Raw genomic sequence first — 13,615 nt, forward strand, 5'->3', positions numbered from 1 at the left:
AACCCAGCAATCATGAGCTGTCCAAGCAGTGACCTCATCTGGTTCGATCTTGGTAGCCAATTACCCTTTATTGTAAGGATCTCAGGACTTGCTCATCTTAATTCCCCTTGGTGCCATCTTTGTAGCTCATATGCCCTATAGATTTTTATTTTTTCAACCTGCAGAGTAGGATTAATATTGCTTTGGAATGCTTGGGAGGTTAACCCTGGTCAAGAACACTATGCTGGAAACAGCACAGATGCTAACTAATCAACAGTACCATTATTGGGTCCTTGGCTATCTCAGGACTACTCAGGAAGGACCACTGCATGGGGTGTGTAACCATGTATGGCCTTTGCCTAAGAAGGCTGAAATAGGAGGTAGGGGGAACAAAAGATAACTAGAATTTTTATTGTAGGTGAAACTGAAGGTGGATTTTAATGGCTTCAATTTCTGAGCAGGCTTTACATTGAATTATTGAAATAGGGAGTTATTTTCCTGAGTTTAAATATCATATTGGCAGATCAATTGTAATACTGTGCTATCAAAGAGCAATGCTAAAATTTAAATTATTTTAACTGTAACCTTGATAAGTGTAATGCTTATAAATTAATTCACTTATGAGTGAACATAATAAAATAATTACTTTCCATCAGAGTTCTCTAGTATCTTGCAGTTTTATAAAATTGATTTTCTTCTGGACAAAGAGGTCCTTTGTGTTAAAAGGTAGTATTTTGTGTTATTTTGTAACCTATGATTTAGATTAATGAGTTAGAAGTTTTTAATCCTCCTAAAACCATCCTTGCCCCTTTCACTTAAGCTGAGGATAACCGACAATTATTACTTTTAAGATGGTCATAAAAAATGAACAGAGAAAAATCATTGTGACAGTTTCTCTCCATATATTTAGGTAGGAGTTTTTGTAGAAGAATGAGAAATACTGGTTCTTATTGTCTTTTCGGTATGTCAGGCAGACTCAGTTAATCCTATGCTTGACTGGCTGCAGGGCTAAGGAACTGTAAAGCTGCGTGTCATGTCATTTGTGTAAAAATATGAGGGCTATATGATCCATGGACCATGACTTGGTTAACTTGGGTTTTTTTTAAGGGAATAATATTGGACCTTGAGAGTTGATTTAGAGTCTCCATGTTTAACTGTGTAAAGCTTTAATATCCATGCTGTTGTGAGTTAGAAAGATGAAAAAATAAATCAGTATAGTAAATGAGCCAAGGAGTCTAGAAAGCAGGCTTGGTTTGAAGTCTGCAGCCTGGAAAATCAACAAGGACTAAAAATAGTAAATTTAGAGGTAATGTTCCATCTTGGATCATCTAAAGATAGTTTTTAAGCATCACCCAAAGAGAAATCAGACCATTGTATAATATATATTGGTCTAGAAAACATTCTGTTCATTATGTATGTGTGGAAACTTCCAGTACAGATAGATTTTGGTGTTCCAAAATTTTGAATTTCATGCTTTTCTCTCACTAGAATTAAGAAGGTACTCCCTTTGATTTCCAAAGAAAAAGTGTTGACATAGTTCAAATGAAATTTCAGAATTTACCCTAGTGAAGTTGATATGAAAGTTTTCAAGAGTAAATTAAGCAAATAGCTCCAGTATTCACTGGTCTCTTAAGATCCCAAGGAGTCCTTTCAGGGCGAGCACATGGAGCACAGGGATATCTCACATCTAATAGGAGCTGGAGAAAGAATAGAAAGGATGTGTCCTGTGAAGCAATCCATGGTGTCGGATCAGTACCAAAGTTCTTGATACTATTTTACTTGTGTACCTGAAGCTTTGCATGCACGCATGGAAATTTTAAGACTATTCATTAGGCAGCTCCTAAATGTTGCAGTCTTGAAGTGACTGACCTTAACTGTTTGAGGCTGTTGTGAACTTCTGATTCACAAGGGTACTGTGATGTTTTCAGGAATCTCATCATCTTTTGAAAATTTCTTAGTTCTATAACGCTCAACAAATGCCATTTGAGTAGGAGAAGTAAATCAAGGGAACAGGGTTGTTGTTCTCTGGACTGCCAAGTTAAAAAGAACAAAGTGAAGCATTTTCCTCCCAGTACTGAAAAACAGAGCACTGATAATGGGTGATTAATCTGAGACAATTGGTAAAATTAAACTAGTATCCATGGAAACAGATGAATGAAGTCTTGGACGATATAGACTGGAATGTGAACAATACCAGACATTATGGTGCTGCTGTGGCCAGGATAGTGCTGACATGTATTAGTTCATAGATACTGCTTGAATTTGACTTTATCATGGAATATCTTGTTTTCTCTATCTATAGTTATTGAAAATTTTGCTGAGTATAGTACCCTGGGCTGGCATCTGTGGTCTCTTAGAATTGGTAAGACGTCTGTCCAGGGTTTAGTTTCCATTGAGAAGTCAGGTGTAATTCTGGTAGGTCTGCCTTTATATGTCATTTGGCCGTTTTCCCTTGTAGCTTTTTAATGTTCTTTATTCTGTACATTTAGTGTTTTTGTTATTGTGTGATGTGGAGAATTTCTTTTCTGGGCCAGTCTATTTGGTGTTTCTGTGTGCTTATTGTACCTTGATAGGAACCTCCTTCTTTAGGGTAGGAAAATTTATTCTATGTTAAAAGTATTTTCTATGCCCTTGACCTGGGTTTCTTCTCCTTCCTCTATCCTATTATTCATAGATTTGGTCTTAGTGTTCCAAATTTCCTGGATGTTTTATGCCTAGTTTTTTATATTTGGTTTTAGATTCAACATTTTCTTTGACTGAGCTATCCATTTCTCCTACCCTGTGTCCAATGCCTGAGAGTCTCTCTTCTATGTCTTGTAGTCTGATAGTGAGGAATACCTCTGAGGCCTTTGACTTCTTAAATGTTTATTTCTGGTTTAGGCTTTCCTTCATGATCCCTTTTCTTTTCTTTTTTAGACAGGGTTTTGTGTAGTCCTGGCTGTCCTGGAACTCTCTCTGTAGACCAGACTGACCTTGAACTCATAGATCTGCCTGCCTCTGCCTCCCAAGTGCTGGAATTCTTTGTTGTTGAATTGAAGTGTTTTTATTATTTCAAGACCTGAAAGTAGTTTATGTTTATCTTTCCACAGACTTCATTAAGGGATTTATTCATATCCTCCTTAAGGTCCTTAAACATATTCACAATCAGTATTTTAAAGTTCCTGTCTTGTATTTGAGCTATATTGCACTTTTCATGGCTTGCTGTGATAGTATTACTGACTTTTCATAGAGGCACATTGTCTTGGCTGTTCAAGTTTGTGTTTTTTTCGCTGGTGCCTAGGCATCAGGAGTTATAACATTTGAGGTATTTCTTGGTTTTGATATCTAGTCTTGTCTTTGTAGAGTGGGTGATCTGTTCTTTGGTTGCTGTGTCCACTAGGGATCCTAGACAAGTATGATGGCTGTGGGGTTTCTGGTAGAGAGTGCTTCCATGGGTCAGTGGGTGGCAGAAAGGAATGAAGATGGGACAGGAGGAAAGACTGACAGGGTGTGTCAGAAATGACTAGGGGAACTGTTCAGACCAAGAGGCAGAGTCCCCAGGGAATGGAGGTTTTATGGGAGGCAGGGCTTCTGCAATCAGGCTGCTATAGGATAAACATGTAAGGGATGGTAGGGAATAGTGAGCATAAGCTATCTGAGTTACAGCCCAGTGTGGATACTGAGGGTCCCAAGTAGAAAGTGTCCGGGGATAGGCACCTTACACAAAGGAATAGAAATGGGCTAGAAGAATGGCTAAGAGGGTCAATGGGAAAGAGCTAAGCTGGGTCCATAACAAGAGTGTCAATGGCAGTTTTTTCATGCCAAAATGTATTTGGTGATATCATGTGAGATGAAGTGACCAATTTATCTTACTTATTAAACTCTTTTCATGATTTATCCCTAGTAAGGCCAATCTTGCTTGCCTATACCATGTACAAAAATAAATTATAAATGGGCTGTATGTATAAATATGAATGAAGCAATGAAGATTTTAGATGAAAGTATAGACCATTGTCATGGTTTGGGGGTAGATTTTTAAATAACAAGTGGTACTAATCATAGAGAGAGAAATGGACAAATTGAACTACATTAAAATTCAGAATTTCAGTTCATTACAAGATACCAGTAAGAAAATAAGAACTACAGAACGGGAGAAGATTTTTGTAGTCTTCAAAAATCAGATGTGGAAACTATATGAGGATCTTCTATAAATCAAAAGAAAAGGTTAAATTATGCAAGTTTGAAACAGATTTGAATAAACATTCGACTTGGAGGTAAGACTCAGTAGTAGAGTGTTTGCTCAATATACACAAGGTCTTCTGTTCTGTGAAAGGCCACAAAAATATAAAACCAAAAGTATAATAGTGTTTGAGGGAAGTGATAAGAAGGAAGGGACCATAGGGCTTCTGGGATTTTGGTAGCATTCTTGCTTACTTCTGTGTGTTTTATTTGTGGAATCCTTTTCATATTATGAGCTGAGCATTTTTCTGTTGAATACGTATTACAATTTGATTGGCAATATTTGTATTTAGAAAAAAAGCCTTGCTGTCCAGGGTGAGGGGTATAAGCAGAGCAGCATTGCGATTGCTATTGACTACAAGATAGGTCTCATCATCCAGCATTTCCAATGTTATGGAAGCAGAGGGAGTGTATAGGACTGCAGAGCTCCGCAAAGTGGCTAGAGTAGGTCCTTTGGGCAAGAATCCAATGCGCAGAAAGGGAGCATCTTGATAGCCACCCAACAGGAGGAGAAAAGTAGTAACAGTTATTGAGGAAACAGTAGGAAGATTGATTACGTTCCAATTGTGCATATGATTAACTTGGTCTGTCATCCAGGATAAACTGCCACTTTTTTGTTGTTTTGTTTTGCTTCTTTTGAGATATAGGCTCTTGTGTGTCTCCGATTGCTTGTAATGTACCTGTAGATGACCTTGAAGTTTCCATCTTCCTATTCCCACCTCCTGCGTGCTGGAATAAGAGGCATAGACCACCATGCCCAATATATTCAGTGCTGGTATCAAGCCTATGGCTTCTTCCATGCTAGTGTCCTACCAACTGAGCCACATCTGTAGCCTAGCCACCACTGAATTTATCATGTGCCTAGGCTCTGAGCTAGAAATTCTCAGTGCATTAAAGTTTGAAAATCATCACCAAAACCTGAGGGCATAATATCACCAAATTTTGCAGATGAAAACGCCAAAATTTGAGAGATTAAATAACTTGTCTCCATTCTAGCTAGGAACTGTCAGTGAACTGAAACTGAAGGTCATGTCTGTGTGATTTGGAAGCCCACAATCTTGACATGGTTTTTTTTTTTCTCTCATTTTTCTTTTCAGTGTAGAATCTTACTCTTTAGTCCAAATTGACTTGAAACTCATAGGAATCCTCTTGCCTTAGCCTAGCTAGGGCTGGGGTAACAAGTATGAGCTACCACCCCCTAGCTGCCGTGCTTTTTAAAACCAGTTTTATTTGAGTTTAGTGAGGAGAAAACTAGTTACCATATGCAGTTTTGTTTTGTTCTGGTTTTGGTTTTTTCAAGACAGTGTTTCTTTATGTAGCCTTGTCTTTCCTGGAACTCACTTTATAGACCAGGCTGGCCTTGAACTCACAGAGGTCTGTCTGCCTCCTGAGTGCTGGGATTAAAGACTTGCGCCACCATATAGTAAGCCATGTGGCTTGTTATATGCAGTTTTAAGACACTTTGAAGAGAACAATTTCTCCAGTCAATTTTGAAGTTTGAGGTAGGCTGTTAGATTTTTTGAATTGACTTTTTTTTCTTTCTATAAGAAAGATGAGGAAGGATTGAAACTCCTCCCATAAACAACACTGGCTATGCTAGGAAAGCCCTGCATGGGTGACCTATGAACCATTTCCACATTTTGGAGACATTTTTAATAACTTGAATAATTTCATGTGATAGGCAGGTATTATTTTCTGCTTATTAATGACTCTCCAGGCTTGATATTATTCCTTTCCTCACTAATTCACATGCAGAGATAAAGAAAATGGTGCTGGGAACTGATTGCCACATCACTCTCTGCATAGCAATGCTTTTCTGCCTGCTTTGATACAGAGAGAAAGGGGAGAGGAGAAGCGAAAGGATGTGACAAAGAATCTATTAGCTAAATCTGTTTGAAAAATCACATTGTGATACAGAAACTAGAATTTTGTCCAATGTGAGTTATTGATATTTGTGTTTGGTTAGGACTGTGGGATTGATCTATTCCATGCATGTGTGCCCTCTTGTTCTTGTGGTCTACAGGATGCATTGGAAACACACACACAGGTAAATATTAAGGACTGGTGCTTCTTTTAACTGCTGTGGCTTGTTTCTTGATCCTTCAGGACTCATGTTTGTATCCCGCAAAGTGTTTAAAATACTAGAACATTGTCGGAAGCTTTGATGGTTTGAAAGAAAGTGGCCCCCAAAGGGAGTGGCATTGTTAGGAGGTGTGGCCTTGTTGGAGGAAGTGTGTCACTGTGGGGGTGGGCTTCGAGGTTTCCTATGTTCAGGATATCGCCCAGCCCAGTGTTTAGTGTACTTCTGTTATGGGATTCTTCTCACAAGCCTGGTCCCAGAGCTGCATCAACCCCAAATAACACACATAGACTCTATTAGTTACAAAGCTGTTAGTCAATGTCCAGGGCTTCTCATTGGCTAGTCTGTCGTAAGTATCAACCCATGACTACAATATATGTATTTTTTTCTTTTTTTAATTTTTATTTTTAAATTTAAATTTAAATTAGAAACAAGGTTGCTTCACATGTCAGTCCCTCTCCCTTTCCCTTCCCTCCTCCTACGCCCTCCTACCAACCCCCAATATCCCCTCATTTCCCCAGGGAGCGTGAGGCCATCCATGGGGGTGTCCATAGTCTGTTATTTCATCCAAGGCAGGGCCTAGACCCTCCCCCAAGAGTCCAGGGTGAGAGTGAATCTCTCATTGTTGGATGGGCGCCCTAAGTCCATTTGTATACCCGGGATAAATACTGATCTACTACCCAAGGCCCAAAAGATTACCTAGGCCTCCTCACTGACACTCACGGTCAGGGAGTCCTGATCAGTCCCATGCTGGAATCCCAGCCATCAGTCTGGGATTCAAGAGCTAACCCTTGTCAGGTCAGCTGTTTCTGGGGGTTAAACCAGCCCAGTCTTAACCCCTTTGCTCATCAGTCCTCCCTCTCTGTCACTGGATTCCTTGAGTTCAGCTCAGTATTTAACTGTGGGAGTCTGCCTCTGCTTCCTTCAGCCATTGAATGAAGGTTCTGTTTCTCAGACTCTCTGGCCATGGGATTGTAGGCTGGCACTCCCAAGATCTATGTCTACAATCCATATATGAGAGAGTACATGCCATGTTTCTCTTTTTGTGACTGGGTTACCTCACTCAGGATGGTTTCTTCACTCAGGATGGTTTCTTCTAGTGCCATCCATTTGCCTGCAAATTTCAGGATTCCATTGTTTTTTTCTGCTGAATGGTACTCCATTGTATAAATGTACCACAATTTCTCTATCCACTCTTCAGTTGAGGGGCATCTAGGTTGCTTCCAAGTTCTGGCTATTACAAATGATGCTACTATGAACATAGTGGAACAGATGTCCTTGTTGTATGAATGTACATCTTTTGGATATATGCCTAAGAGTGGAATTACTGGGTCTTGTGGTAGGCTTAGTCCCATTTTTCTGAGGAATCTCCATACTGATTTCCAAAGTGGCTGTATGAGTTGGCACTCCCACCAGCAGAGGAGGAGTGTTCTCCTTTCTCCACAACCTCTCTAGCATAAACTGTCATTGATGTTTTTGATTTTAGCCATTGTGACAGGAGAAAGATGGTATCTTAGAGTTGTTTTGATTTGCATTCCAGATTCCTATAAGGATTTATCTTTTCAAGGATGCCACCCTGACGTGTCCTCTCTTCCTGGGATTGCATGGTGACTCTCTACCCTTGACTACATTTCCAAGAATCCTCCTCGACTCCTAGTCCCACCTATCTTACTTCTCTATTGGCCAACAGTGTTTTATTTATCAACCAATAAGACAAATATATATATATATATATATATATATATATATATATATATATATACAGAAGAACTTCCCCCATCATACTTTCTGTGCTTGCAAGATGTAGTACTCTCAGCTCCTCCAGCAAAAGTCTGCCAGCATGCCGCCTTGCTTCCCACCATGGTAATAATGGACTGAACCTCTGGAACTATAAGAGAGCCACCCCAATTAAATGTTTTTTAATAGGAGTTGCCATGTCTTTTCACAACAGTGAAAACCCTAACCAAGACAGATACCTAAATGAAATTTGGATTGTTTACTTCTGAATGTGTCTTTTTAGCAGTATAATGACTGTAACCTACATAAGCAATGTGGAGGATAGACATGTGAGATGAATTGAATGGAATATGTATGGATGTGGTTTGAGAAAGAAAAAACCCACAAAAACAAGCCTCCTTTATTTCTGGAGCAAGTTATCCAACTTTTCTTGCTGTGCTGATATACAAGATGCACCAAACAAATATTTGAAAATGTTCACATTCAACCAGAGCTGGGTTTGCTAGAATCTATATAGTGTCATGGACTTGGTTTATGTACAGATGCTCACAAAAACAAAAGCCAAGTAGGCCTGGAGAGACTGCTCAGCTGTGAAGAATGCTTGGTGCTCTTGCAGAGGACCCAAGTTCAATTCCCAGTACTCACATTGGGCTGCTCACAGCTGCCTGTAACTCTAGCTCCAGGGTATCTGTCACTCTCTTCTGGCCTTTATTGGCACTTGCAAACAAGTACACACACACACACACACACACACACACACACACACACACAAAGATACTCACAGACACATGGAAAAATTAAAATAAATCTTATAAAAACAAAACAAAACAAAACCCTGGACATGATCTTTGAATTGCAGTTTTTGAAATGTGGAACTTGTAGTTTAGAAGTCAGTTCTTCTGGGAATGTGTAATTTTTTTAAATCAAATTGATTAGCATTGTACATTGTGCCTTGAAGTTCTTCAGAGAGTTATAGGAACATCTTTTCCACTGATTTTGGAGGCTATCAAATGTGGTCCCTGTCAGTGGCAGTTTTACATAGTGGAAACGGCAGTGCCAAAGGGACTATAGTCACCATAGGGAGCCGTCAACTTGGTTTCATGATGGTAAATTCAAAGTGGTCTCTCCCGTTCTTCCTTTCCCCTCCCTCCCTTAGAAGAAGTTTGTTTCCACTGAGTCCTGACTTTCTTCTTCCCTTATTTGAAAGGCAGCATCCATTTTTTTGCATTCAAGAACTCTTATTAATGAGTTTATAAATAGAAAATAATTTTCCAAGGATGTCTGGCAAACAGTTTTTGTACATGGCCTGACTTACATATCCAGGACTTTATATGTGTAAATGGGCATGTTTTCAGGCAATTAGGTACCTCAATTCCTGATTTCCTGTTGCGACAACCTTTTTTCTTCTTCATGTACATGGCATGTTTATGCAACACTGAATAAAACATGTAATGGGATTTTTTTCTGGGTGACCTCCCTGAGAGACTGAGTTATGAAAAAAATCATAAGACTCTTGATCCAGATGAAATTACCTCCATTGAGAATATTGCTTGGTACAGAAACAACAGACTGAATTGTTTTTGGTTCTTTAATAAATGAAGTCTGCTTTCTCTTGTGTAGGTGGCAGAAGAAATTAACCCCTCCAGAAAGTCTAGTTTCAGATGGAAGTTGAATTTAGGTTTCTTCTGAGTTAGAAGTCCCTTGCATGAAATATTTTAATTGTTTTTATTTGTTCAAACAGCTGGGAATCGCCTCTGCTGTCTGCATGCCTTGTATTTTCCAGAGTTGTCTGTCTTTGGATTCGATTTTCTGGAGGCTGACCTTCAATTTGACATCATACACGGGCAGATACTAATGAATACTATTTTTACCTTCCTAGCACTTCTGGAGAAATCAGTCAGTCGAAGGCGGGACACTGAAGCCGTACAGAAAGCCAAAATCCTTTATTCATCCTGCATGAATGAGAGTGAGTAATAAAGAAAATAAATATTTATGATCCTTATACTTCAGAATTCTATTAATGTCTGAAGGTATTGTTAAGGAAGAGAGAACTAAAATTCTATTAATGCTTAAAGATGTTGTTTAGGCAAATAAAAAATTCTCGAAGACCGGATTTTGATAAGTTCTTCTTAGTCAATCTGTGGTTGTTGTAGTAGAAATATAATCTTTTAAAGACATTTTGATTTTATTTTTTATGTTTATATTTATGTGCGTGTGAGTATGTGCGCATGAGTGCATGAGCATAGGTGGAGGTCAGGTGACTCATGCTGTTTTGTACTGCCCAGCGTGAGTGTGGACAACTGTCCTCAGGTCTGCTGCAAGAACAGTGTGTGCTCTTAACAACTGAGCTATTGTCCCAGCCTCACGAAATTAATCTTATATCTGTGACTGGATCGTTTGGCTATCAGTTCCTATGTAAGAAATTTGGATATGGCAGCAAGGAAAACCCCATTGTGTCTCCTACAAAAATCAGAATCCACATCTAGGCCAGTTCTGGCTTAAGAAAAAGCCTGAGAGGGCATATACACAGGAGAATTATGTTCCCTAGAAACCACTGGAACCTAGTGACGTTTAGATTTCCAGGTGTGTCAGGCTCCTAACTAGTATTCTTGTGGGGAGACAAAGGCCTCAAGATGATCTTTTAAGGGCATTCCAGAGTTGAAACAAGTGCTTCCAGAAAGCGTATTTGTTGATTTAGGATTTGGAGATGTTGTTTAATATGCTAGAAGCACCTATTCACTGGGGCATCCTTGCCTTAACTGAACCATATTGTTAATTAGGGTTATTCCTTGGTGTCAATAATAAGTACCACTGGCTTAAATTTATTCATTGGCTGGGGTGTCTGCAGTAAGCCCATCTTCATTACAGAGAGCATCCAGCAGGTTCACTGAAGTGTGTGATAGGTAGTTTTGCTCATATAGTTATTCTACTCTACTTCTCTCAGCTTCTCCTTAACAGCTGAGGTTTCAAGTGGAGGGCTTCATGAAAATTTTCTCTTCAGAAGATAAATTTGCAGTCTAGCTTGGTGATCCAGTTTACAATTCATTTTCATTGTTTTGAATCAAGGTCCCATGGAGCTCAGTTGGTTTTGAGAAGTCACTGTACTGTTGAGGGTGGCTTACATTTTCTGATCCCCCTGCATCTTCCTCCCATGCGCAGGACTTAGAGGCATGGACCATCACACCTGGCTTCTAGATTACAATTCTAACCTGCCCTTTGTATTCCTTCCCTTTCAGAAGCAATTGAAAAAGCAGATGCCAAGCCACTGCTCCACATCTTGCGGCATTCACCTTTCCGCTGGCCTGTGCTTGAAGCTAATATTGGTCCTGAAGGGGTTTGGTCGGAGAGAAAATTTAGTCTCCTGCAAACGCTTGCAACATTCCGTGGTCAATACAGCAATTCTGTGTTCATTCGTTTGTATGTGTCCCCTGATGACAAGGCGTCCAATGAGCATGTCTTGAAGGTATAGTCAGGCTCTTCATTCATTCTAAGATTAGCTCTTTAGGGTGTCTTTTCTTTTTCTTTTTATATATTGGGTCTCAAGTATCTTGGGATGGTCTCAAACTTGCTGTGTACCCCAGGATGACTTTGAACTCCTGTGCCCTGCTTCCACTTCCTGAGTGCTGAGATTTCAGGTAGGTATAACCATACCATGTTTATGCAGTATTGGAGACTGCACTTCATGAATGCTAGGAAACCACTCTGCCAAGTGTGCTACAATCCCCAGTTTGGGTTAATGAAAGGATAAGGTAAATAAAAATTCAACTGAGCTCTAGGGTCTAGAAGTATGCCTTGCACCAAGATTTGCAGAATGTAGACCCTTAGCAGAAGACTCAGCCTTTCAGGAATCCTGTGATCGTATTTCAAGTGATCCATGCTCTCACTCTCAGATGGCTTCTCTGCGCATGGAAACCCAGGTTGGGAGAGGTCTCTGGATCTTCTGTGATGACGGAAGACTTTGTGAACTCTGCTCTTTCCCTCACCTCCTCATTCCTCTGACAGAAGGGACAACACATGCCAGATTCCTTGTTCCCCTTTTGGGAACAACTTGAGTGCACGCCTACATCCCCATTGTCAAGTTCAATCTGAATCTGTCCTCCTCCCTTTCAAAAGGTAAAGCAGAACTTATTCTAAGCACATTTTTCTGCTGCGAGAATGAGCATAAAGGCAGGGAGCAGTTGGATGTGCCCTGAGGTAGATCGCATTGGTGAAATTAGGAGGTTGTCAGAAAGCTTCAATCCACAAAAGATTCATCAATGAAAGAGGGTTGTAGGAATTCAAATAACATTTCCCAAGTCATTTTATGCATTCACCCTGCTGTGTTTCTTTCTTCTTCCATACAAGAATAATTATGATGCTATTGAACATTGATTTCTACCCTAATCTGCCCTTCATCAAAGCAGAATATATTAATGATGTATCAATATAAAAACTGTAGGACTATGAAACCATTTAGTGTATTTCCTCATCCAACATAAGCCACCTCTCCAAAAATCAAAACCATGGAGATTCTCTTTTGAGTCGAGTAAGAGGTGGGCAATGTGTTTTCTATAAAGGGACAGATGGAACATATTTGAGATTTTGCCAGCCATCTGGTCTCTATTTCAGCTATTGTGCTTTGCCATTGTACCTGGGAAAGCAGCTTTAGATGATGAATGAGAATAACTATGTGATGAGCTAGCCTGAAGGCTGAAGATTCCTGACCTCTAAGTGTAGACAGTGATAGGTGTCAAGAAAAATCTTTGCTTGTTGAAAGAATTCTTACTCAGAAGGAAAGTTTTAGTTCCAGGGACAGCTGTGTGTCTGTGTTGGATGATGAAGTAGCAATATGGTATTGATCCATCTTGTAATGCTATTATTTGAGACACAATGATGGTTGCAATCCAATCAGCCCCTGTTCTATGTGGATAGAGCACTCAATTTTTAAAGCCAAATTTTAAGACTATTATTCTCAATTACAGAACTATTATGATATTCTTCCAAATACTTTAGATGGTGTTTTAAAATAAGAAAGAGACTGCCATTTAAATGTAATTTACACCCTTCATGGAGTGATAGATGATTTTGACTCACACAAGGATGCATCATTGAAAATGGTAACGATTTTATTTTTACCCATTTCTGGACCTAGACAAATAGTTGACCTATTTCTTTCATATTTTATCATGATGAAAGCTACCAACTGAAATAAAATGAGCAATAAATATCTATGTACTTATGAACCTAACTTCAATACCCTCAACATTAAGCCCTTTTTACCTAATTTAAGCCTCTCCTTTTTGGAGGCTAAAATATTTTATAGCATATTTAAAATGTATCTTTTCACTGTCAATACTTCATTGCCTGAGCTAGTGTGACAGACTCTTACTACAACCAAAATGTAATCATAATTCCATACTGAACATCTAATATACAGTTAGCTTTCAATTTTCCTGATTGTATCAAACAATTTTTTTGTAATGCCTCATGCATGCTAAGCAAGTAAAAGTGTTCTACCTACAAGCTACACCTTCAGCCCCTCAAATGTGTCCTTAACAAACTCCAACCAGAGAGAGCTGTATTTGATTGAGGCTACAATTAAGAATCAATCACACGTGCACT

At 39.3% G+C, this 13,615-nt stretch overlaps 1 protein-coding gene across 1 annotated transcript in view; it reads left to right on the forward strand.

Moving 5' to 3' along the window:
• Phex (phosphate regulating endopeptidase homolog X-linked) overlaps positions 1-13,615 on the forward strand; it is a 207,962-nt gene that overhangs the window by 30,913 nt on the left and 163,434 nt on the right. Inside the window, exons 4-5 of the mRNA XM_005074253.4 lie at positions 9,894-9,980; positions 11,251-11,477. Of these exons, the coding sequence (XP_005074310.1) occupies positions 9,894-9,980; positions 11,251-11,477 (314 nt within the window). The remainder of the gene's footprint in view (positions 1-9,893; positions 9,981-11,250; positions 11,478-13,615) is intronic.

Source organism: Mesocricetus auratus, unplaced genomic scaffold (assembly GCF_017639785.1).
Source record: "Mesocricetus auratus isolate SY011 unplaced genomic scaffold, BCM_Maur_2.0 Super-Scaffold_100003, whole genome shotgun sequence".
Taxonomy (NCBI): domain Eukaryota; kingdom Metazoa; phylum Chordata; class Mammalia; order Rodentia; family Cricetidae; genus Mesocricetus; species Mesocricetus auratus.